At 33.3% G+C, this 24,121-nt stretch overlaps 1 protein-coding gene and 1 long non-coding RNA gene across 2 annotated transcripts; one reads left to right on the top strand and one right to left on the bottom strand.

Moving 5' to 3' along the window:
* Positions 1 to 301: 301 nt before the first annotated feature.
* Positions 302 to 2,248, bottom strand: LOC129001359 (uncharacterized). Its single transcript, XR_008491430.1, has 3 exons — positions 2,158 to 2,248; positions 985 to 1,035; positions 302 to 537 (listed from the first exon to the last, which is right to left on the bottom strand). It is a non-coding gene; the product is annotated as an uncharacterized LOC129001359 (long non-coding RNA).
* A 9,979-nt stretch (positions 2,249 to 12,227) lies between these two features.
* On the top strand, positions 12,228 to 21,117 carry LOC129000232 (uncharacterized). Its single transcript, XM_054427187.1, has 5 exons — positions 12,228 to 12,439; positions 13,832 to 13,936; positions 14,465 to 15,365; positions 16,221 to 16,503; positions 21,085 to 21,117. The coding sequence occupies exons 1-5, from the start codon at positions 12,277 to 12,279 to the stop codon at positions 21,115 to 21,117; spliced, it is 1,485 nt and encodes a 494-aa protein (XP_054283162.1). The 5' UTR covers positions 12,228 to 12,276.
* The last annotated feature ends 3,004 nt before the right edge of the window (positions 21,118 to 24,121 follow it).

Here is a 24,121-nt window from a genome sequence, read left to right as displayed (position 1 = left end):
ACAACGTTTCGTCTTCAGTTTATCCCAGTACATAAAATAACATGTAAACTGAGCGATACTTGTGTCGCCCAGTTCCTATGGGTAGTGCCAGCATGTTTTTTTTTTTAATCAACATTATAAATGTATCGGAATTTATGCACAATATGTTAACTTCCGAAAGCATTCTGTTGCCAAATTTTATTACTTCTAATTACTATGATTTTTACCAAAGTAAATATAACTTAAGCCTAGTCACATGCCCTGCATTAATTAACGACGGCGGACGTTAGTTAACATAAAACGTTGATAAAATAAGCAAGAGTTTTGTTTAAACATATATTTTTTGTTTAAGATTTTCTGTACAGTATTGATGGAATTGATTTGTAAAAGGTATAATCTTAACCAGGGAATGAAATGTAGGTAATAGAAACCCCCGGTCAGTACAGCGCCGCTGTCACCCGGAAGGAATTCCTTAAACCCATGGTGTTAAATGCCATGATGGTGGTCTCCAGGCCAATCATGTCTGGGAGGATGGAAGTAAAGTTCTGCTAGTGCGCCCTAAAAATAAAAGAATAATTAGTTGTTACAAGCAATGCGATTAGTATTTTTAATTTTAGTGAATATCATAAGCATTACAAGAGTATGACAATGGATGTAAGTTTTATGTTTTATAGAAATAGTCTTAAATGTTTAAAACAAATAAAAAAAATCGTGAACGGTAGACTTTCTCTATGCATTACATGACTTTGTTTGACGTATACTAGTTATATTTGCATTTTAAATTTGATAGCTTTTATGTAATATCACAAACCATTCACATCGTTTGACCTCATTAATTCAAAACATTCAAGAAATCTTGTTTATTTTGTATGAACTAATTATTTTGTAAACGTTATCACAACCAAACCAAGCCTTTAATCATAGACGATGAAAGCTATACCACATACAAGGTAAGATACAAGCTTTTGAAATAAAATTATTTTTGACTATTGCAAGAATACTTACATCAAGTAATACAGCGAATGCTGCGACAGCTACGAGAAAAGTGAACAACATCTGAAATGAAACATTTTTTTCTGAAAAATTTACACAACTCCGAATGTAATAAGTGTCAATAATAACACTGATTATGATGTTAACAAAATACTTATAAATATGCAGGGTGTCCCTTAAGTAAACGGCAAAACTCCAGGGTAGAATAAGGCAGGAACTAGTCAGGTTTGCCCCATTTTACAATTAAAAATCGTAATATTTAAGCGATTTCTTAGTTATCTTTTTTAACTTGGTAGAGAATTACACATGCAAAAAAAAGTGTTCTTGACATTCGTTTATAAAACTAGCCGTTTTTGAGTATTTTAAGTTTAAAAAATAAATGGCCGCCATTTTGAATTTTTTAATTGTAACAAGATGATTTTTTTCATAAAATAGGTATTTTTTTAACCTTAACCTAGGCTACTGCCAAATTTTATAAAGACCGGTAAAAAAATTCAAAATTAAAAATTTTATTAAAAAATACTAAACGGCGAATATCTGGTTAACGAAGCGATTATGAACAAAGTGTTATATATGATTTTCTCTTTTTTTGACCCATATAACCATTTCCCATAGTTTGGCTGTTTACTTACTGGACACCCTATATATTGAGAGAGGCTATACCTGTAGACCGTACGTTAGGATCTGGGTTTCCAAATACGGTTTTCTGTTTATTTAGCTTTAAGGTTAAATCTTTTTAATTCAAATGTTAAGTTATAAAGTTTAATTACCAACATTACTTTTTCCAATAGATTCATCATCATAGTGGCATTATTATTTATACTGGTCGTTCATCAACTCCAATTAAAAATAATAACGGGCAAAGTTGCAAAGATGTACGGCTAAAGCCTTAACAATACAGTAGAAGGTTACCTTTTAAAACATCTGCGAACATAAAACATGGTCATTATGAGAGTTTTTAGACATAAAATTAACAAAAATACTCGTAACACGAATAGTTAGAATAGTTATTAATCAGATTTAAAGCATATGGACTATTATCAAAGTCGATGACAGTAAAAAAATATAGTCATGTTAGTGTAACCTACAAACATTTGATATGTAATATGCTTAAACGTTATTACTTGACTTTATCCTCCTATACTTAACGACAAAATATTGTTTTTTAACGTATAATGTACTTACATTTACAATTGATGTAAAGAGATGAGTGCCTCGAAATCAATTGATATCTATCCTATGTTAGTTCTGATATTTATACGTATTCCCAACACTGGTTTTTTTAACGATCCATTGTTCCCATACTATCGGTTAGTAATAAAACTGATTGTAAATCTGCGAGTTGTAAAGGCAAAGAGAGCATATTATTAATTACGTACATTATTTGTGACCATAGGCAATTACGATTGGATATTTGGATGAGATAAACAGTAGAATGAAATAATTAAACGTTATAAAGTAAAATATTTAAATGTTCATTCCTTCTTGATGATTATATAAGTTGCTGAGCTATTTGAGCTTGTTTCAGATACTTATCAGAAAAAAAATTAAGAATGGCGTAGTCGTTCTCAATTTGTTTAATTTTTCATCATTATTCAATGGATCGTAACGCTTGAAACTCTCATAACATAATAAAAAAAAATCCAAGAATATAGAATTTTTTCCAAAAAGTAACAGTTAAATTGTTAGTGACATTATGTGGAGGTGTTTTTATTAAAATGATATTTTCTTTAGTTGAACTTTTCTGCAATTTATGGAAATACATTACAACATATATAGTAAACGGAAAGTAAATAAAAGAAACGTCTTATAACGATTAAGACATATATTTACGCCTTATACTGTTACTCACAAGACGGTTAATATACAAAAAAGGTGGTAAGTGGTGATCGGTTTCGATTGGACACTCCAATCATTATCAGACCCAATAGGCGAATGACAAGAATCTTGAATGGCGTCCCTACTTATACCCTATTGGCTACCGGAAGCACCGGCCAATACATTATTATAAGTACAACTGGAATCAAAATGTATTTGTTCATTAATCAACTTATTTCTATCTTTACAGTTTTCCTTATAAATATACAACAGCGCCATTCAAGATTCTTGTCATTCGCCTATTGGGTCTGATGATGATTGGAGTGTCCAATCGAAATCGATCACCACTTACCACCTTTTTTGTATATTTACCGTCTTGTGAATAACAGTATAAGCGTAAATATATGTTTTAAGTGTTATAAGACGTTTCTTTTATTTACTTTCCGTAAGTTTAATAACACGTACAATGCTGATCAAGAAGTTATTTATATATAGTAAAAAAATACAAAAGTGATTAAAGTAGGTGTAGCACTAAATGAGTTTTTTGCACAATAAACATTGTTTATTATACATTGTACTATTTAATTAGATAATAAAATCTAATTAATAAAAGCTAATCTAGATAATAAAAGCTATAGAGTACCTGTGTGAGAAACTTCTCTCTCGCCGTGATGTCTCTGTCCGCAGCACGAGGCAGGACAAGTTGTTTCACTTTCCTAGAGTCAGACATGAAGTGGGGAGGTGCGTCTTCTCATACTTCGGCCCTACCATGTATAATGCTCTCCCCGATCAAGAATTAAGGGCCAACTCTTTGAACACCTTTAAAAAAGGGTCAAAGGACTATTTTTCGGCTAAAAGTAGTTGTCTAAAGTAAATGTATGTTTTTATTAATTGGTCCTAGTATTGCAGATTCTAATTATTTTAAGTAATGTTTGTTATAGATTTATTATTTTAAGATTGTTAAATAGATTGTTGGTATGGATTATTTTACATTGTTTTCATAGATTCTTTGTTTATTTTGTTTTATAGTTAGTTTTTATGAATAGTTTATTAGTATTAAGGACAAGAGTTGTTTTTAAAAGCAAAAATATTGTATCTGAAAAGCGCTTGCTAAATAAAGACATTATTATTATTATTATTCCTTAGTACCTAATAAAACTAATCTTTAGTTAAAAATAATAAAAAAATTGGTTCCTCTGTGAGTTTTAAGTAACTAAAATTCCTCTTGAGAATTTACTAAAAATGCTGTGAATATAAAATCTGCCATGTTTTAAAAAAATATAGATGGAATCGTTTACCCATTGTCGTTTCTTTAAAAACTATTTCCTTTTGATGGATATCCATTGAAGTTGTCGTAAGAATAGCAACTGTTGCCATTTTAGATATGCTAATATGTCAACTCCGCGTAATATGTCTATATGTAGCATTGGTTACAAAGGTAATGGATAGTGTAAGTGTCAGTTATATTATACTAGCTGTAATCCGCGGGCTTTGCCCCGTTTAACTTCTTAATTTTCAAGATGATCTCGTACCTATAACTCAATCACGTTCTGGTTGATGTTCGTTCGCTACGCTCACTCACCTTTAGGTTGGAGCTCGTTTTCTGCGCTCACTTGCCTTCAGGTTAGCTCGTACGCTACGCTAACTCACCTCCAGGTTGAAGTTCGTTCGTTCGCTACGCTCACTCACCTTTTGGTTGCAAACTAGCTGTTGTCATAAATGTAAAAGAAATAATAGTTCTGCACCCTGTTGGTAATCCTTGTAACTTTAATTCTATTGAACATCATAGAACAGAACCAACTTGTTTAATTGAAACAGCTGTTAAGATTCATTGATTCAATTTCTCGCAAGATTAACATGGGAAACTCCAGAGCCACTGGGGCGGAGCCCAGAGGTCGGAGGGTAAAATCCTTTCTTAGTGAGCGTCTACTACCCAAAATGAAGATGCCTGCCAAGTTTCAGGTTCCTAGGTCTTATGGTTTCTGAGATTTCGTGATGAGTGAGTGAATGAATGAAAGAGTCAGTGGTATTTGAGCTTTATATATATAGATTGTAATACTATCATAAATATTGATATAGCTTTTTAGATATGATTTGCAGTAACTTTACATAAAAACACAAATTTATAAGTCTGTATTAGACTGAAAAAAAAGAATTTATTTTTCATCTGAGGAAAAATTAATAAATATAAAATCCCGTAAAACCTATTTATGAAGGATTTAAATTAAAAATACTTGAATAGTTGAATGAAACAAATTTAAAAGTTTTAATCCAGTTACGTAAGAAAACACGATTACAAGGGACAATTTATTCTTAGGCCGTTGATCCAATTTTGAAGCATCTTGTTTGCAATGTTATCGAGTTACCTTTAGTAGCCGTTTGTCCCAAGGCAATTCTGGTTTTTGTAATTAACATTAAAAATTTTTGGAGAAAATAGATTCAAACGAAATAAGGTGCTATTCATTTTGAGCTTAAATTAAGATATTTGTGTGTATCAAAATACAGAGATTGTATAAAAATACTTCTTAACACACATGGTTAGTATTTCGTGTAAGATGGAGTTTAAAACTAAAGGACAACGTTTTTAACATACTTGTAGGTTAAAGTATGATTTTGAATACACAATTTGTATCACTAACTGCTTTATTATTTTAGTTATCATTATTGAAATTTGTAATTTGAAGATCTTGAAATAGGAAAAGCGTTTTAGGTAAGAATAGGGTGGTTATAGGGATAGTAGCCGACCCCTTTCCGCTCTTATTAGGAAATAAGAGTATTTGCCCCTCAAACATTTAATTTTTGAAGTAAAGTAATAGGTTGAATGTAATTTGTAGTATTTATGCATAATATTTATTTAATATCAATCATATTTCCAATATAAAACTGCGAAATGACCACAGATGAATCATATTATAAATCCATTGAAGTATAAACCCTAGTGAATTATCGACGTGGGCATAGTTTCATAGTGGTCCGTCCAAAATCCACACAACTTAACTTTTACACAAAGTAGACCTGTAAGTCAACTTTGTCGGTTACTGTCGGTCGTGTACCACAAACTGAGTGGCACAAACCTATTGGAGGGTTGGTTGAGATAACACCATGTTGATCTACATCGGCCATATCAATGAATTTACCAGCCATTAGCATTCGAGATTCTTTGTTCTTAGGAGACAGAGTTTTACTACAGTCTACTATAACTACTGCAAGGCGAATTTACCACTGACGATCGCACCAAATGTCTACAGATTTCATTCCGGTAACCTTTTGACTGTTACATGTACAATTCGTAAGTTTACCTAGAGTCATTTAATAAAAATCTGCTTTAAATGCGACTAGTCACAATATTGGACCTACTATAGTTATATAAAACAAATATATTTTTTTGTTATGAATATAATGTGTTCCTAATTAACACATCAATATATCTACAACCAAAACTGTAAGGTCTTGTATTCTTTTAAATCCTCACTGAACCCAGGATCGCAGGAATGTTTAATATTGGGGACATGTTGGTTTAGGATCTTTCCATTAGTCCTTTCTGCATAAGGATGATACGCGAAAAGTCCATGTTTTGTAAGTAGGTTCGTTTACATCCTGTGTTTACTTGCACCACAACACAACACCAGGCAGCACTCTTTTCTCAGAATAAACCAGCGTAATTTTAAGTCTACATTTGTAAGTTTTTGTGAGTTTGAAAAAAAAGCTTTTAACTTGTTGCCGAGTAATATCAAATGTCTGAATTCTAAGTCTTTCAAGAACACCATAGTATCAATGTTATGTAGTTTAGCTGTATACAATGTTGATGAATTGTTAGATCATCTAAGTTCCTTAAAATAGTTTTTAAACTTTTACTTTGACGTTGCTATACATTGTATTATTTGTTTTGGCAATAAATGATTTGATTTGATTTGATTAATTTAGTAAGTTACGTTATTAAGTGGAATTTACTATTTGATCACGTGATTACCTTTTATATGTGTATTAAGCCTATTAATTTATTATACCTAGTATACATAGTAACTAACTGGTACAGCAGTTGTGAAGAGATTGACTTTGGAAGAGATTGAATAATCTTTTTATCGTTAAACAATATTCAATTTTTCATTTACACGTCTAAAAGATGGAAAACGTGTTGTGCTGCGTTAACTTGAATAACCCAATCGCCAACAATATTAAGAACTCCTGAATGAAGAAGACTTTAATATAAATTAAGCATTAATTTACCTTAAAGTTGTGTTATATTTTAGATTAAATTTAAAAAACATTAATTTGAAATCTTCTTAGCCATTACAAAACAATCACCTAATAGCTATTACAATTTAAGCGGGTTGACGACATTGGTCATTTGTTAGTTTCACTTCGTTGGGCATACATCATTATCCTCTTAATTTATATATTCAGGATTTAGAATTTCAATCTAACTCGATGATAGGGCCAATACAAGATAATAGATAGGATATATGAAAACTTATTGAACCATTTTTTAATACTTGGTACCTTGTATCTTAATGTCCACAATATCAGTAAGTCAACTTATTCCACATGAAAACTAAACATTTTATTGCTTATTAACTTTAATCATAAAATTGTACTTTAAAACGATAGTTAAAAGCACATTAACGAGTTTTCAATTGGCTTTTGTCAAATGCTAAGACCATAACTAATGAATACAACGCTATGATTTTCAGTTACATTGTATGGCATTTTACTTCATTTTTATCACCAACGATTAATCACGATAACGATTGGATAATAACGATTGGATAACCTGATTTGTTTTATGACCTTCAAATAAAAGGTATATAAACAGTTGAAATCCCAAAGGATGCATATCAATTTCTACTCTAGCTGCAAGAATCAACTTCAACAGCAAAAAGGTAGAACAAAAAAAAAACAACGAAGTAATTTGTTGTAACACTTCCTTGATAGAATTATTTTAACTAATTTAGTAGTCTAATAGTTAAATGCCTTTATTTGTTTATAATAGGTCTTATAAATTAATTCCAATTGGGTGTCAAAAGAATTTGAAACGGAATTAGGCTTAATGTTAATTACCGACGGCCATTTTAGATAGACATTGATAAAAAGAATACTAATTGTATGTCAAATGACATTTACAATTGCATAAAACATACTAATGAAATGTTGATTAATAATACTTTCAATTATTTGTTTACTTACTAAGAGATTCTATCGACCAAAGACTCTTTGGATATATATTTAATAATACTTAAAAGTTTTGTAAAATTTTGATTTGGTGGGTGATATAACTGAAATTTACCATTGGAAACTTTAACATGTCATTATTTAATTACGGTAAAACCTCTTGATAGATACTTCTAATAAAACAAATTTATAAGTTTAAACAAGTTTCATAAAATATAACACTAAGGGTCCTTGAGACAAAAATTCGAAAACGGTTGGTTACAGACAGCTAATGGAATTTTAAAGAAAGAAAAATGTAAAGGACATTTAGACTTAATTTTGTATATGAAATCTTGTTATGCAGTGCAGGCCACGTATTTTTGTGCCTCCCTGTATGTAATATTACAGGTTTACAATATTATGTATAGGTGTTAAAATTTTCTTCCCATATAAAAAATGGTCATATATTCATGATTTGTTTTAGGAGTATTTCATTAGATTTTCGTCATAATAAAAAAACACATATTGATGATCAAGTTATGACAGTAAAAATACCTTTTTGTAGCTTTTTGTCGTGTTACTACCTTTGCGAAATTTGGTTATGGTGATAAAAATAATATATTGCACTACACATACGCAAATACTGTATAAGGTAACCAAATCAATGGTTATTTGTAGATAAATAAAATAAACCAGCTATTTAACTAAAAGTTTTATTACAGATGACTTTCACATCAGCTGTCATCGTGGCACTTGCTTCTGTTCTGGCATTCGTCGATGTAAGTAAAACTTAAACTAAGTGTAGTACTTCATTTTAGTTTTTTAGTATCTTACGGGAGCAAAGTGGTCTAGTGGTAGAGCGCAGGACTTCGGTCCGTGAGGTCCCGTTTTCAGTTCCCACCAAATCACTAATGGATTTTATATCCAGTAGACTCCATCTTACCCGGACACCTTTTAACCGGACATCGGCTTAACCGGACTACACTCGGCAGAAATGACATCTCTTTAACCGCACAATTTTTATCATCACATTGGTTTAACCGGACTTGATCGGCAGGAAAAGGGCAGTCCTTAACCGACTGTTCTTGTGGGAAATTTTAGACCAGTGATCACGTGTCTAAATACAATGCTCTTCTAAATTAAGTCGAATATCACAAGTAAACAGTCCGTTTTAATGAGTTTTTAGGGCGTTGGTTTAACCGGAAAACCCGTCGTCCGGACTAGACTCGGTCCCGAGGAGTCCGGATACGGGGGAGTCTACAATATGTAAAATTGCCGCAACCCCTAAGACTAGACTGAAGGAATAATAGAAAAAATCCCGGGCTTGTACCTAGCGTCCTAGGACAAAAACACTTATTTATTAATATTTTTCTGATTTTTAGCCTCAGTTCATTTTAGTACAGGTTAAAGTCAGTTTTTGAAATCCTACACTAAGTATAACGATATATGATATACAATGTAGTAAAGTGTTTGAACTGCTGATTAATGAATTTAATTGATGTTACATAAGTATAAAATAGCTTATTTGTGTAAAACAAATCGCCTTGTTTTACACGGGGTTCTCTGATGTTGCATGAAGCAACGCACCACAATCAACATTCGCCATTGCCAAAAAACATATTCTCTCGTCAAATGACTAACAATATTTCAATAATGTCAAATATCCTGCAAATATAAGGATTTAAGTAATATTTTTTTTCTCTGTTCAGTTGACGGTTGCCAAACCTGGCCGATATGAGCATGGCCAAGACCACTCCTCCTGGCGGCACTAGCTACCTCTCTGGCATTGGTCAATGTAAGTATGCAACTTTAAAAACTATGTTATACTAAGATGTCTACAATATATTACAATAGGCTAATATATGATACAACACACTGTATACTGTATATTTTACACTGTTAAGGCCTGTTCACACCGGCGTAGCCCGACGTCTGCAGACGTATTCGGTGTATTAATACGTCGCCCGTGCACTGTTCACACCGCAGCCAAGGCTGACGGCTACGTAGCCGGTGAGCGGGCTGTTGTTTGTTTATTTTATTATATTATTTTATATTTGGTAATTTTATTGTTTATTTTTATTAGCGTTTTATGGATTTCAGTTAAGATTGTCACGGTTCAATTGCAGCTTGTATGTATAGTACCCTGAAAAGTCTGTTGATTAATTAGTTAATGTTGACAAAAATGTTCACTCTAATTTTAGGCCGTATATAGTAGACTATAAGACTTGTGCTATATTATAATATAAAATAAATATTATCAGAAAACATGCAATAATTTTGCTCATCCATGGATTACATGATAAAATATTCTATGGTGTAAGTAAGACCAAAGAAAATAGAACCTAAAGCAGAAGTCTATCTGAGCCATAAAAAGCGTTGCGTTTGAACTGCTAGTGTCTACTCCCAATCCTAGTAGCGCTACTGTCGCTCACTGGCGCGCTACTCCACAAGTGGGGGCGGTGGGAGAGGGGTCTGACGTCACTACACCGCGCTCTCTCGCCCTCCCCCAGTTCTCCTCACGTGTTGACTGTTGATAGCCGAGTGCCGAGCTGCCGCGCGCCGGCCTAGTGATTGTTGCTGTCACCAGTGTTGGCTTGTATTACAACTCAGTTAAAAGTGTGTTTTTGTTTTTAGTTTTTAATTTAATTTAAAATTAGTTTTACTGAAACGCTTTTAATCAGCCATGTTATGTTCACCTCAGTTAATAAGTCTGTTAGCTTTAAATTTTTTTAGTAATTTTGAGTTCGTTTTTTGGATAGTGTGGTTGGTGTGTTATCAGATAGGAATATAAACTATACTTATTCATTTGCAAAACTCTACGTTTATCATCATGTCTTTTACAAAGTGTTCCTACAAAAGTTGTTCGAACAGTTCCGCAAAAGTTAAAGGATTGAAAATGTTTCGGTTCCCAAGAGATAGCTTACTGTCTCAACAGTGGGTTCAACTATCAGGTAAGTAAAACGTGATCACCTAAATTCAATTTTCAAGTATTTTAGTAATGATACTATGGATCCTGGGGATTTGACTTTAGCTATATAGCCTACATCAGCAAAGTAAAATATTTTGACCAAGTTTTAAGTAGCCTGTTCATTTTCACGGTACCATCAGTTTGTACAGAGCGTGTATAAACAGTTGGCCACAGTATGCGTATGTTATAAAAGTAACATACCGTTAAAAACAATAATAAACATGATGCCAAAAATAACTAATAATTACACTGTTTGCTAAGCTACATTATAATATAGCGATGAGTAATATTGGTTTATAGGCCTGCAGTACTAGTTAGTAGTGACCATGTGTATTTGTGTATTTTTGCATTTTTGTGGTACTTTAACTGTAAGTGCGTATACAATACTATAGAGAAGTCAGACTTCAGACTATATTGTCATGGTGGCGGCGTTTTATTTCGTTTGAACCGTGTTTTTCTAGCTACAGCCACTATTATGGCTTTCCAAAAACAGCCCTAACGGTCCTAGGTCGGCTGACAAGGTTGTAAATCCACCCCCTGTCAGGTGGCGTGCCTAGATGGAAGGAATGGCACTTAGAGGTTGCTATGGACAATTCCGTTCTTTTACCTACATTTATTGCAGTTCACTATTTAACAAAAAATAAAAAATTACATTGCAGTATTATATTGATAGGTTGTAATTTATTGTAAATGCTAACATGTACAACAATGCATTAGAATAGTAACAGGAATTTCACGTGCCAATAAATAAATAAAGTCTGGAAAATACTAAGTTAAGGAGATGTTTTATTGTTATCCTTTTTAACTTTTTGGGTGTAACAACTATAGGATCTGTCAATAAACTGTACATTAATTATACTGTATGCCTACTTGTTTTATGTGGTTATCTCGTATCGAAAAAAATATTTTTTTTCCTTCGGTAGGCTTAATGAATTTAACTTGTATGGTTTAATGTACTTTGTCTACAATATCTCCAGCTTTTATTTTTGTTATTTTTATTATTAGTGATTTTACTTAAAAACGCATAAATTAATTGACATAAATATCATATATTTAACAACAACACTACTTAACGGTTTTGATTGTATATTACAGTCATTTTAACATCAAACCAGATGTTCAACCCCCATATTGCTGTTACACTCACAGATTAGAAATTATTGCAATGTTTGTGACTCCCCCCAAAAAATTAGCCTTATGTTTTGATCATGCATTGATGTTTTATGTTATTGTTACAATTAATGTTTTGCTTATAAAAGTAGTAGTTCAATTTCAATATCAAGCTAATAAGGAAAGGTATCTGTGACTTGGATGATGCAATTTATTTTATTTATATTTCAGGCAATGCTGATCTTATCGGACTGTCTCCAATGAAACTGAACAAAAATAGAAGATTATGTGAAAGCCATTTTCAAGAAAAATTCATACTTCCCAGTGGTCGACTTGCATTTAATGCCCTTCCCAACTGCTACACTGCTCCTGATGAGGACACGTCTTCTGGTTCGACTGGAGTTTTATCAGCCAACAGTAGAGGTATAACATTCAATAAACTATATCTTTACATTTTTCTTACTGATTTCACTACGACCTTGCAAATGTATTAACGCATTTACAGAATTTAAGCGGTTTAAGGGAAGAAATCTATCCCCTCCACGTCTTGAGTCTGGTTCAATTAAATCTAATGTATATTTGCTTGTTCACATATAGAATGTCTATTTGGAGTACCTTTCTAAAGTCAATGGTGCTAGCCTATTTCCGGCAACCGTAATTGTTTGATTATTTTGCAGTAAATTATGCTCAACTATATTAATTTGATTAATGTTCTCTTTTGTTCTGTATATATACATGTGACATTTTAAATTATTAGTTGACCAACAGACCAACTCTTTTGTTTACATTTTTATTGTTATCTCGCAAATAATGTCATGGCGACCAATAAACCCTTAAGACCCATGTTCAATTTCTAAAAAATTGAATACACATAGAGGAAAGCTATTTAGTCCAATTTGTAACATTTCGGATTTATACCTTCCCATAATTGGTTACTATGGATGTGCTAAATTTCATGTGGATCGCTTCAGCCGTTTACTTGGAGTATGTGCAAAAAAGCAGGGGTGTAGTATAAGAGTTTCATTTAATTAAGCAGGTAAAAGTGGGGGGGAATTCCCCAAAACCGCCAACATTTTATGAACAGACTATAATACATTAATACTGCGAGAGTTAGGCTTACCGTAGGTGGCACAGTAAGACCTAGGTCTGGGACCCAATTTACTTTTTCATTTTTATGTCCCCAGAGGCCAAAAAGACCATTCGTTCAAATTTGTATGTATGTATTTATATATAGGGTTATATGTGTCCGTGAACGCGATAACTTTGGTTTGAAGGTGTAAGGCGGGATAGACTTGAATGAGTTTGGGAACCATTATGATCGAACTATGGGAACGGGGTTTAGCTAATGTTTTATGGGATAAGCATTTTTATAATTTTTTCCCTTAACACACAAAATTTATCAATATATCTCCAGACCTTTTTAAAGAGCTTAAAGAATTTAGTTTATCAAAGTGTTTTAGTACGGTTATCGGTTACGGAGAATATTCAAAAAATTGTTCATTTTTAATTTCCATGTTATTCTTAAAGAAAATTTTGTAAAATGTTGTAGTTGGCTTGTTTATGGATATATTTTGATCCAACTTACCAGATCCGAAGTTTGCTATTGAAACCTTAGGCGTTTTCTGCTAAAGGTTAGCAAAGCAATACTAATTTACAAAAAACCTATTTACGAAATCCGTTGATAGACAAATGTTACCTACCTTATGTGGCAAAATATGTCAGAGTAACTATTCTGTTATAATATATTCAGTTTATTTCTTCTACTGTATAGCTTGGTTTCAAAATCATTTACTGAATGCAAAGTTTTCTTTACAGAAGCCTTGCCTAGCACCAGTACTGCCCCTGGAATCACAACTCCAGTGAAAACCCCGAGACATCCACCTCCTGCTAATGCTGCTACTACGACAGGAAATTTCATTGGTACGCTACATAACACGTATAAAGAATATTTAATATTTTATATTTCTCTTACCCACCAATTCCACCATGTTTTATTTTTAATTATCTGTAAAAAAATATGCAATTTGTGTAACATTTGGACAGAGCTGAAATATTGCGTATTTACACTCTTTTAAGCTTGTTTATTTGATTAGAATAATTTAAAAGCCTGATTTCATCAGGTTGTGAGAATTGGTGTTTTTATCATTCACAATTGGGGCTTGTTTTAAAATTTAAAAAGTTTCAATCCTAGTTTGTTCTGTAATTTGTATTAATCATCAACAAAATTACAATCCTTAGAGGTAAAGGAACCAATACCAATTCTTGCTAAGAGTTAGCAAGCAATACAGACTTACAAAAAACCTATTTTCCAAATATTTTGATGAATATCACTATTATGGCAAAATATGTAAGAGGAATACCAAAAAACATAATTGCTAAACTTGTACTACTTGGTTTCAATACCATTTACCATAAGCAATTAATATAGCCTATTTGTTTTTGTTACAGAAATACCTAGCACCAGTACTGCCCCAGTAATCATGACTCCAGTTAAAACCCCGAGACGACGTCCACCTCCTGCAGCCACCTCGACAGGGAATATCATAGGTTCGCCTTCAAAAAGACCCCGTTTGATTTCACCCTCACCTTCACCCGTACTATTACGCCAAACCAATTCTCCCAGACGCTATCACAGGCAAGATTTTTCAACACCATTACAATCACCGTTACTGCAAACATCTTTACATTCACCAGTAGTAACAACACCGTCATCAACTTTTTGGATTTCGAATGCATCAACAAAAACAAAACAATCTCCGGACAAGCAGACCAGCCAAGGAGCCAAAAGAAAACTAAACAGAACGTTATTTAGTAACTCATCAAGTAGTCAACCCGATAAAAATATAGAAACTCTACAAAAAAAACTTGCTGTTAAAAGAGCCACTATTTCTAGACTAAGACGGACACTTTCAGAAACAAGAAATAAATTCAAAAGATTCTCAGTTTATAATAAAACTCCAGCAAGAACCAAAGGCGGGGCATTACTAATCGGTATGCAATACCACAAAAGAAGACAACCGTGGTCAAAAAGTGAAAAGCTGTATGCCATATCATTGTACTTGAGATCTCCTTCATGCTACAAGTACTTATTAAAATCAATAGTTTTGCCTGGTGTTTCAACAATTAGGAAGTGGATTTCATCTAAAGAATGTTTCAAGCCTGGATTTAACAACAGACTTATCCAACAAATTAAATGCAAAGCAAGTAGCATGGAGGAGATGGAAAAGTCCTGTGTACTGATGCTTGATGAGATGGCCATAAAGCAATCTTTGGAGTATTGTGCAAGCTATGACTTGGTTGAAGGATATGAAGATTTGGGATGTCTCGGGAGAAACAGTAAAGTTGGAAGGCAGGCATGTGTATTTATGATTAGGGGCCTGTATTACCACTGGAAGATGCCGATTGGCTATTTTATAAGTAGGAATGGTCTTACAGGTTCCCAGACATATAAATTAATCAGGAAATGTGTCAAATGTTTATCAGATGCTGGTCTCCATATAAAAGCAATAGTCTGTGACCAAAACAGCACCAACAGAACTGCTTACAATTTGCTAGGGGTGGCATGTTCACATCCATGGTTTGAATGTGAAGGAGTTAAAATCCACGCTTTGTATGATGTGCCACATTTAATTAAATCCATAAGAAACAACCTCCTCACACATGACTTCTGTTTTAACGGCAACACCATCAGTTTCACCGACATCAAAGAACTATTTACAATAGACCAAAGCAGTACATCAACTAGAGCAGCTCCAAAACTCACCCCTGCCCATATAAATCCCAATAGCTTCCAAAAGATGAGCGTGTCCCTAGCAACACAGGTCCTCAGCCATACCACTGCATCAGCACTGCGGACAGTTGTTGGAACTGGCCAACTGAAATCAAGAACCGCCCTACACACCGCTGATTTCATTGACTTTATCAACTCTTTGTTTGATGTATTGAATAGTAGAGTTGTTAAAACTAAAAATCCCGATACCTGTGCATTGAGCTTAGAGAATGCCCATACTGTAAACATAATTAAGAAAGCGATTAATGTGTTTGAAAACCTCAGTAAACTCAACAGCAAGAACCCCAGACCACCTTGTTTTCCTGGAATCCTTTTAACAGCAAATTCAATTCTATCACTACTCAAACAGGAACCGTACAAATATTTACTGACCAGCAGATTAAACCAGGATACCCTTGAAAACCTATTTTCAAGCATCAGGCAACGAGGCGGGTGGAACAAAAACCCAACTGTCCGGGTATTCCGTAGCTCCCTGAGGTTGTTCTGCATGCAATACTTAATTGAACCCCCTAAAACAACATCCTACGAGCCTGACGTAGACATGGTATTGGACATTGGCGATTCATCCTCCAAAGCTCACAGCCATGAGACAGAAGACCACCCATCCCCTGAACTGAAAGAAGATAGTTTTAGTGATAGAGAAGATGAAGATGAAGATTATGACGGATTGACAGATTTTGATCATGAGAATTTGCCAGTAAATTTAGAAACTTGTTCTCAGCAGTACTACGCTGGATACTTAGCTTGGAATTGTCATAAAAAATTTCAATGTGAAAAGTGTTTGCAGCGCAACTGTGTAGAATCAACCCTCGACAACCCCTCAGAGCTTTTAATTTTCCACAAAACATTTCCGAATATCAACATTCATTCATCTTCCGGATTAAAAGCCCCATCTTCAACATTAACAACCATTGTAACAAAAGCACTAGCTATTTACAAAAAATACTTCAACAAAATTGCCCATAGACCAAGACTTGTAGCTAGACTAATGAACAGAACAAGAACAAGTTTGAAAGACTTTTCTCCCTTGGCAAACTTGAGCCAAGAATGTGATCAGCATGTGACATACCTGCTACAAACATTATTCAGAGTTCTTCTGTATAAACAGTGTAAATGGATCAACGCGTCTCTGAAGAACACATCAATCAGCAAAATGCGAATCCTCCAACATGTATAGTGCTACTGTACTAAGTTAGAAAAACATATGTTTCTTGTTATGTATGACCAGTGGAATTTGAATTTAATTATTCTTTTTTGAATATTTTAATACTCATCCAAACATTTCAATAAGCCTTTCCTGACTTTTTATTTAATTAATTGTATTTGTTATTGTTATTCATCTAAAGGGAAAAATCATAAGTAAACCAGGTTATAGTATGAATTATTATTTAAACTATCTCTTGTACTAGGCATTTATATATTCAATTACGTAAGCCGATTATATGAAAATTAGATACTGAGTACCAACTACATTAAAACAAAATTATATAGGTGTTGTAAAATTTTTTTTTAGGTATATAATTTTTAAACCTCTGGTTTTTTACATTAACAATTGGGTGACTTATTTGCCAGTCATGTCTGCAATAAATAATATTGTAGCCTATAACATACCTAAATCTTAATTTATTGAGATCTATACTTGTACAAACTTTTATCATACTGGACTTTACTACAAGCAACTATATAATTAATCTCTCAAACACTATGTATAATTAGTTATTCCTGAGATTAGTATTGTTACAGTATATTTTTAGTATCAAAGAGACGGTATGAATAATTACTTACTTTAAATTGTTGTGTAACCTAACTTCTTCTTTAAAAAAAAAACAAATGTTGGATAAGAGGTCTAACTTTTTGTAATTTAATTTGTACTAATTTGATTGTCAAAGAGAAGTTAACTGAGTTCTAGCATTATGACATTTAAAAATTATATTTTCATTATACGCTTGAAACCAAACACAGATTGATCGGTTCAATGGTAAACATTATTTAGACTAAACAAAACAGAATTACAAGATAAATAATCTTCCCAGTTTCAACTGAACACTTCAAAAATTCATCAGACTAAATTTTGTTCGTTGACTTTTTTTACTTTCTTAATACTTATTTTCTGTTTTATTTTCATTCAAACATGAAAGTAAAATGTTTGTTAATCAAAACAAAACATGTTTGTCTTATTTAATCTTCTTGTAAGGAATATTCTTGGGGTAATTTACTACCTATCCTAAAATATATAAGTTGTGCAATAAACAGTTTTTTATTAATATTTTCAAAGTAGTTCTTTTTTATTTTTGGTCAAATTTAACATAAAAGATGTTTTTGAATTCATGATACTGTCTAAACTTGTTTAACTACTCAGACTATATTTGATTTGATTTGATCACTCCACATAAAAAAATAGTAATTACATTTTGAATTGTATAAATTTCTGAGGGGTTGTTGAAGATGTAGCTTGAATAGTTTTTAGTAATTTCATTTTACACACTTTCTTCAATCCTAAAATGTAATCCATTACTTTAAAAAGGACAACAGTACAATTTAGTTTACAAATTATATTTGTGCTAAATGCAATCCATATTTATTATAAAGTTTAAATAGCCTATTCAACAGATGTTTGTGACAACCAAAATGTTTGTGTTCATAATTTGTAATTAAAGATTCATTTTTGCTTTAGCCTATTGCATTATTATTACCACTAGCAACTAAGTCCATTGTGGTTAAATACACCTGTCTCTAGGAAAGTAATGGTTATTAAAATTTGCATACAGCAGATTACTCACTAATAATTAATTATTGGTACAGATTAAGCTCATAACCTTGGAAACACACATGAAATAAGAAATACACTTTAATTAACAAACAAAAAACTCAAATAGTGAACAACATGTAAGCAAAGAAAAATCAATGAATTAATATTACTGTACAACAATCAACGATGTTTAATAAAATCATAGTTTTATAATTACCTGTTCAAACAAAATTGGTCCTGTAGAATTGTAAGTTTAGTTGAACAAAGATTTACCAAACAATAATCTCATCTCTAATTCGGCATTTTCTAGCAACTATAAATTTGTAGGTTGCTTAATATTTAAAATTGTAAGGAAATCAACCAAAATGGGACGAAAAATTCTGAAATAGGATAAAATGTCCTACAATTGACTATTGTTTATTTAATGAAAATACTAAATAAAGGCAGCCTAAAGTAGGCTATAAATAAAAACTTTAAAAGCCGTTTTAATGTGTTTTTTAAATCTTACTTTATTTACAAAATATTTTATAAAATCATACTTTTATTATTATTTGCACATTTACACGAATTAGGCTTTCCAACGAACCATTAATTATAAAATGGGTCGATTAGAAGTCGAGATTTAGTCGTACAAACTTTAACAAAAATATCCCCAACTCAGTATTTTGTTCAATATCAGAACTTTTTTTATCAATCTCAGTTGATCATGCAAAATATTACCTAGTAACAACTTATCATCGTGGTCATTAATTATTAAGGAAATAGTTAGTTTACGGTTATTTAAGCTCTTTACTAACCGGCCAGGCAGTTAACTGCCCGGCAACAAAAATAAATACGCGCATCGACATGACACGGAGTACGACGACGAGAGAGGTGCATGGGTTATGAAGAGTGACGTCGTCAAATGCCATTCCTCACTCAGCGATAACGCCCACGAAATCTAGCGGCGACGAATGAAACTACCAGGGACGTTGACCTTGGCGCAGCGCTTCCCCAGACCCGGATAGACTTCTGCTTTAGGTTCTATTTTCTTTGGTAAGACGTAGGGAGTGTAGGAGTTTTGCCAACGGGTATCAGGTAGAAAGGGTCCCCCTCCATGAATTCCACATACTGCGGAGTTTTGACAACGGTTGTGGGTTGAGCGATAGCGATTACACGTGACCGTGAGAGTGGCTTCCACTAGGGGTGGACAAACCAGGCAGGATGCTGACTGTATTCAAAGTAATGGAGTTATGCACCTCTGACTGTGAAAGGAAATGTATTGCATTTTTAACCTAACCTAACCTAACCTAACCCACTGCGACAAGCGCATAATTGCTAAGCGTAGACAACCCTGACAATCGCTCTCCCTCCCTCCGTCGCACTCTTTCTCCCACCACCACCGTTGGCAAATCTCCGCTCCAAGAGGTGGCCGAAGGCATCCCCCCCATCTACCTGACACCCGTTGGCAAAACTCCGGTTCCCAGACGTAGGCCTATGTCTAAAAATAATTCATTAATGTTTCATAAATATCAGCCCACAATATGAACCATAATAGACCATATTAAGAGAGACGACTTTTTTGATAAGGAGATTTACAAGCAAAATATTAGTGAACATTAGGTACTCGTATGATGAAGTATTATTATATTGATCATATAAAGTTTTCTTAAGGTTGTTATGTTATAGTGATTTAATGATTTTTTTAAGTGATTCTTAATTTGTGTGTTATAATCCAACATTCACCGCTTAATAAATTAATTATAAGGTGGAGGGAGGGTAGCGGTGACAGCCCGGTGTGCTAGTGCGCATGCGCGTATTCGGCTATGCGAGCTACGCGTAGCTAGCCGGCGTAGCGGCAGCGCCGTAGCTTCCGTAGCTCACGTATTAATACGCCGGTGTGAACACTCTCTATGAATTACATTAGGAGCTACGTCAGCTACGTATTCCGAAAAAGTATTAATACGTCTGGCTACGCCGGTGTGAACAGTCCTTTATACTACAATATCACGTTTTTGGCGAAAAATGATGTAGAGGAATAAGCTAGTCAGGTTTGTACAACTAAAAATCGTGAAATTTCAGTTATTTATTATTCGATCCTTTTGAACTTGTGTAATTTGAGAAGAAGCTTTACGTTTTAAATGCTAAATGAAAGTGTTCTTGACATTTCTTTCATAAAATCAGCATGTTTTTTAATTTAATAAAAACAGAAAATAAATAAAATAGCCTCAATTTTGAGATTTTGAATTGGGTTAAGATATTTTTTGTAACATGGACCTCATACATACCAAGTTCTATAAAGATTGGTTTGGAACAATTCAAAGAGAAATAATTTAATGTGAAGAATACGAGATGGCGGATACCTGGTTTACGAAGTGATTTTGGATAGAAGAATGTTATTCTTGATTTGATTGTTATTTTGACCCATAGAAACATTTTCCGGAGTTTGGCTGATTACTTATGGGACATTCTTTATATTAGTCTTTAGTATATTTATGAATATTTAAAACATATAAACATCATTCTAATGTTATTCTTGTTTCTGTTTAGCGCAAGACTGACGAACCAAGACCAGAACCTTAAGAACTAACTCAATAAAATTGGATCAATGTTATCTGAAAATGTTTCATGAGGAATTAAAATTAATAAAACATCAAGAACTTATGTTTTTCTTCAACCCTTAAAACTAAGGTGAAGCTTAGTGCTTGTTGATTTACTTTTTGTGATGTGGAAATCCATATATAATCTGAACGTGAAAATGGTTTAAGCTTGTTCTTTTTTACATGCATAATAACGTAAAATGTTTGTTAGGTAGCGTCATTTGGAAGCCTAAAGACATAATCTCAATGATGATTTTAATGATGATTTTTTTCATGTGGGTATAAAAACTGGTTAAATCGAACCAGTTATCTCCGGATTTGAAGATAAGTACCAATACAACCTAAAACCACCTCTATCCATGAACCTAAACCTATTCCTATGTGATTATTGTCTTAACCGCCTCAAGAATGCAGTATCGAGGTGAATTACTACCAAGTGGCGTTTTGACGTCTATTCCCTTTCAAATCAAAGGTTTGTTTTCCTGTGTATGATGATTTGTAGTTTAAAAGTGACAAAGCGAAATTCAATCTTTAGAAAAAAAATCTAAAGAAAACCAAAGAGCTACAAATTCAAATATAAAAAAAAACAAAAAAAAACAGAAATGTTCATCGTAAAACTTACAACTCAAAACACACCAATTTAAAACTTATATCTAAGTTCTTTTAACTTAAGTCTACAATTGACTTTTTGACAAAAATTTTCCTGTTGTTCAGGAAACCATAGAAATCCTGTTGTCCTGTTGTAGGATCCTGTTGTTGTTGCCATAGAAAACCATGCAAGGCTTAGGGAAAAGATCAAATCCATTATTTTGAGCAGAAGGTATGAGTGAGTGTATGGCACTGGTGCTGTGGGCTGTCTCGTGGAATGATTCTATTGGGCTATTTTAATTTCTTTGTTTATGGGTTATATTATGTTACATTGGACTCTAATTTTATTTATCAAAAGGAATAGCTTGTTTATTTGTTAGAGAGGACTTGCTAGACCTAACTTCAAGTCTCTTAATTTCACTAAAAGTCCGATTTACGGAGGTTGGTGAGTCTAAGGGTGTGTTTTAGGCCCTCTTAATCCTTATTCAGTTATGGTCATTCAACGGTCTTAGTGTAAACGTGTGCTGCTTTTGGCATCCAGTCTCTTTGCTATTGAATGATTGTGTCCACAATTCCAGTTAGTATCAGTAATTATGTTGAGTGCAGTATCTACATTTAATTTGGAAAAATATATAAATTTGATTAGCTTTGCCCTCTTTTGTATTTCTTACAAGATTTACAACACTAATTAGCTATGATCAGTCATTCTCATTCCTCTGTGGTCAACTATACTGGGGGTGTCTATGACTCCAACTCTTTCAATCTTGGCTGATTTGCCTCCTATGATGATGTCAAACAATTTTGCCGAGGTTTCTGTCACCCTTGTAGGCTCGTTGTCAATTTGTATGGTGTTAGATTCATTTATCAGCCTACGCAAGTAATTTGTTTCGCAGGTTTGTGACAATATATCAATCTTCGTTTCTCCCAAATAAATGACTGATTTAATTTAAACCGCAAGGTCAATAAAATGGGAGCGAAACAGATCCGAAAGGCGAGTGTACCTAATGTAGGAAGGACGACAAACTACACATATACCAAACGTACTCCCCTTAAAACTCACCACCACACAGAGATGCTCGATACCAGGATTGATGAAGTACAGCTTAAAGTCGATGCCATTTTTTACACACAATGCTACACCTCTTCCTGAGTAACCATCTTAGCGATTCGATCACAAAAAAGCATTGAATATCCTGGTATGGCATAACTGTCTGTAGGTGTTTTTGGAAGGAGCTAGGGATCAGTAACCCCTAAAATGCGATAACTAATGTCATCAAAAATTGAGCAGAGCTCATTGAAGGCTGTGTTTAAAGACCTTATATTGACATGGACCACTTTGAGATTTCCCTTACCCCCCTCACTGTAAGTTTTCCCGAACATGAGAGCCTCTTGACGTATTAGAGATATATTATTATTAGAGAAGAATATTATTAGAGAGGAACATCACACTCTCAATCCCGGTAAGAAGACAAGGAGTTGGGGCAGCTCCTCGGGAGAGACCACTCACACTATCCAACGCTGCAGAAATGTGGTCCACAATCAGTGAACCTAAGCGAGAGGTAATATGTCTGCCACCATAGAAGACGGACATTTTTTCCTTGTTGTATTTATTTCTATATTGTAATACTCTTGTTTACATTCTTTTTACACGATTAATGCCACAAAGTAATTGGCGTGTGCTGTTTTGTAGCACTGGAGAATAAAATAAAATAAAAGAATGAAAACTACCCTATCCTGTTAAAATAACGCTATTAGCAAAGAACTAAATCACCCTATAGTGTGTTTATTCATTATTACCTTCATCGTTGTCGAACAGTATACTTGCAGCTCAAAGATAAATGTTATATCTGTTCTCTGGTGGTAAAAATATTTAGAAGATTTCTTCAACCGTCATAAAATATATAAAGGTGATCGAATAGGAATAATTAATTGCCGTATAGGGTATATTAAAACCAGCCCGTAATGTTAATTAGGCACGCTCAAAAAGACAATAGAGTACACAATTTATGATCTATGCACAGTTAAGTTGAATAATTAAATACTTCGCGAATGGCGAGGATAGGCATAATATATTGTGAGGTAAAATCATTTACTTCTTTTTGTTATAACAAATGTTTGTTGCACAAGTGCATTTCATCCTCCATCGAAAGTTCACACAGTATACTATTCTTATGATACTGTATGATACTGTATGATGTAAATGTTGATTTATAATCAAACGTTGACTCAATAACGCCAACCATAATCTATATCACAGTTTTGGGGAAGATTTTTTTAAAGGAAGTGAAGCTTGGTATAATTGAGACACTACTTTATGGTAGTTTTCCACATATTCTGTATTTCTACAGATAATTAATTTAAGTATGAACACATTGAGGGTAAAAGGTTTAACGATTTAA

The sequence above is a fragment of the Macrosteles quadrilineatus genome, unplaced genomic scaffold (assembly GCF_028750875.1).
Source record: "Macrosteles quadrilineatus isolate MER2022 unplaced genomic scaffold, UCM_ALF_1.0 Scaffold_8__2_contigs__length_117827958, whole genome shotgun sequence".
NCBI lineage: Eukaryota > Metazoa > Arthropoda > Insecta > Hemiptera > Cicadellidae > Macrosteles > Macrosteles quadrilineatus.
This window is presented reverse-complemented; position numbering and strand designations above follow the sequence as displayed.

Coding starts and splice junctions, on each gene's coding strand:
- LOC129000232 (XM_054427187.1), top strand. CDS start 12,277: ATGAAACTGAACAAAAATAGAAGATTATGTGAAAGCCATTTTCAAGAA. Junction 12,440..13,831: donor TTTATCAGCCAACAGTAGAG/GTATAACATTCA, acceptor TTTTCTTTACAG/AAGCCTTGCCTAGCACCAGT. Junction 15,366..16,220: donor AGAAACAGTAAAGTTGGAAG/GCAGGCATGTGT, acceptor CCTATTTTCAAG/CATCAGGCAACGAGGCGGGT.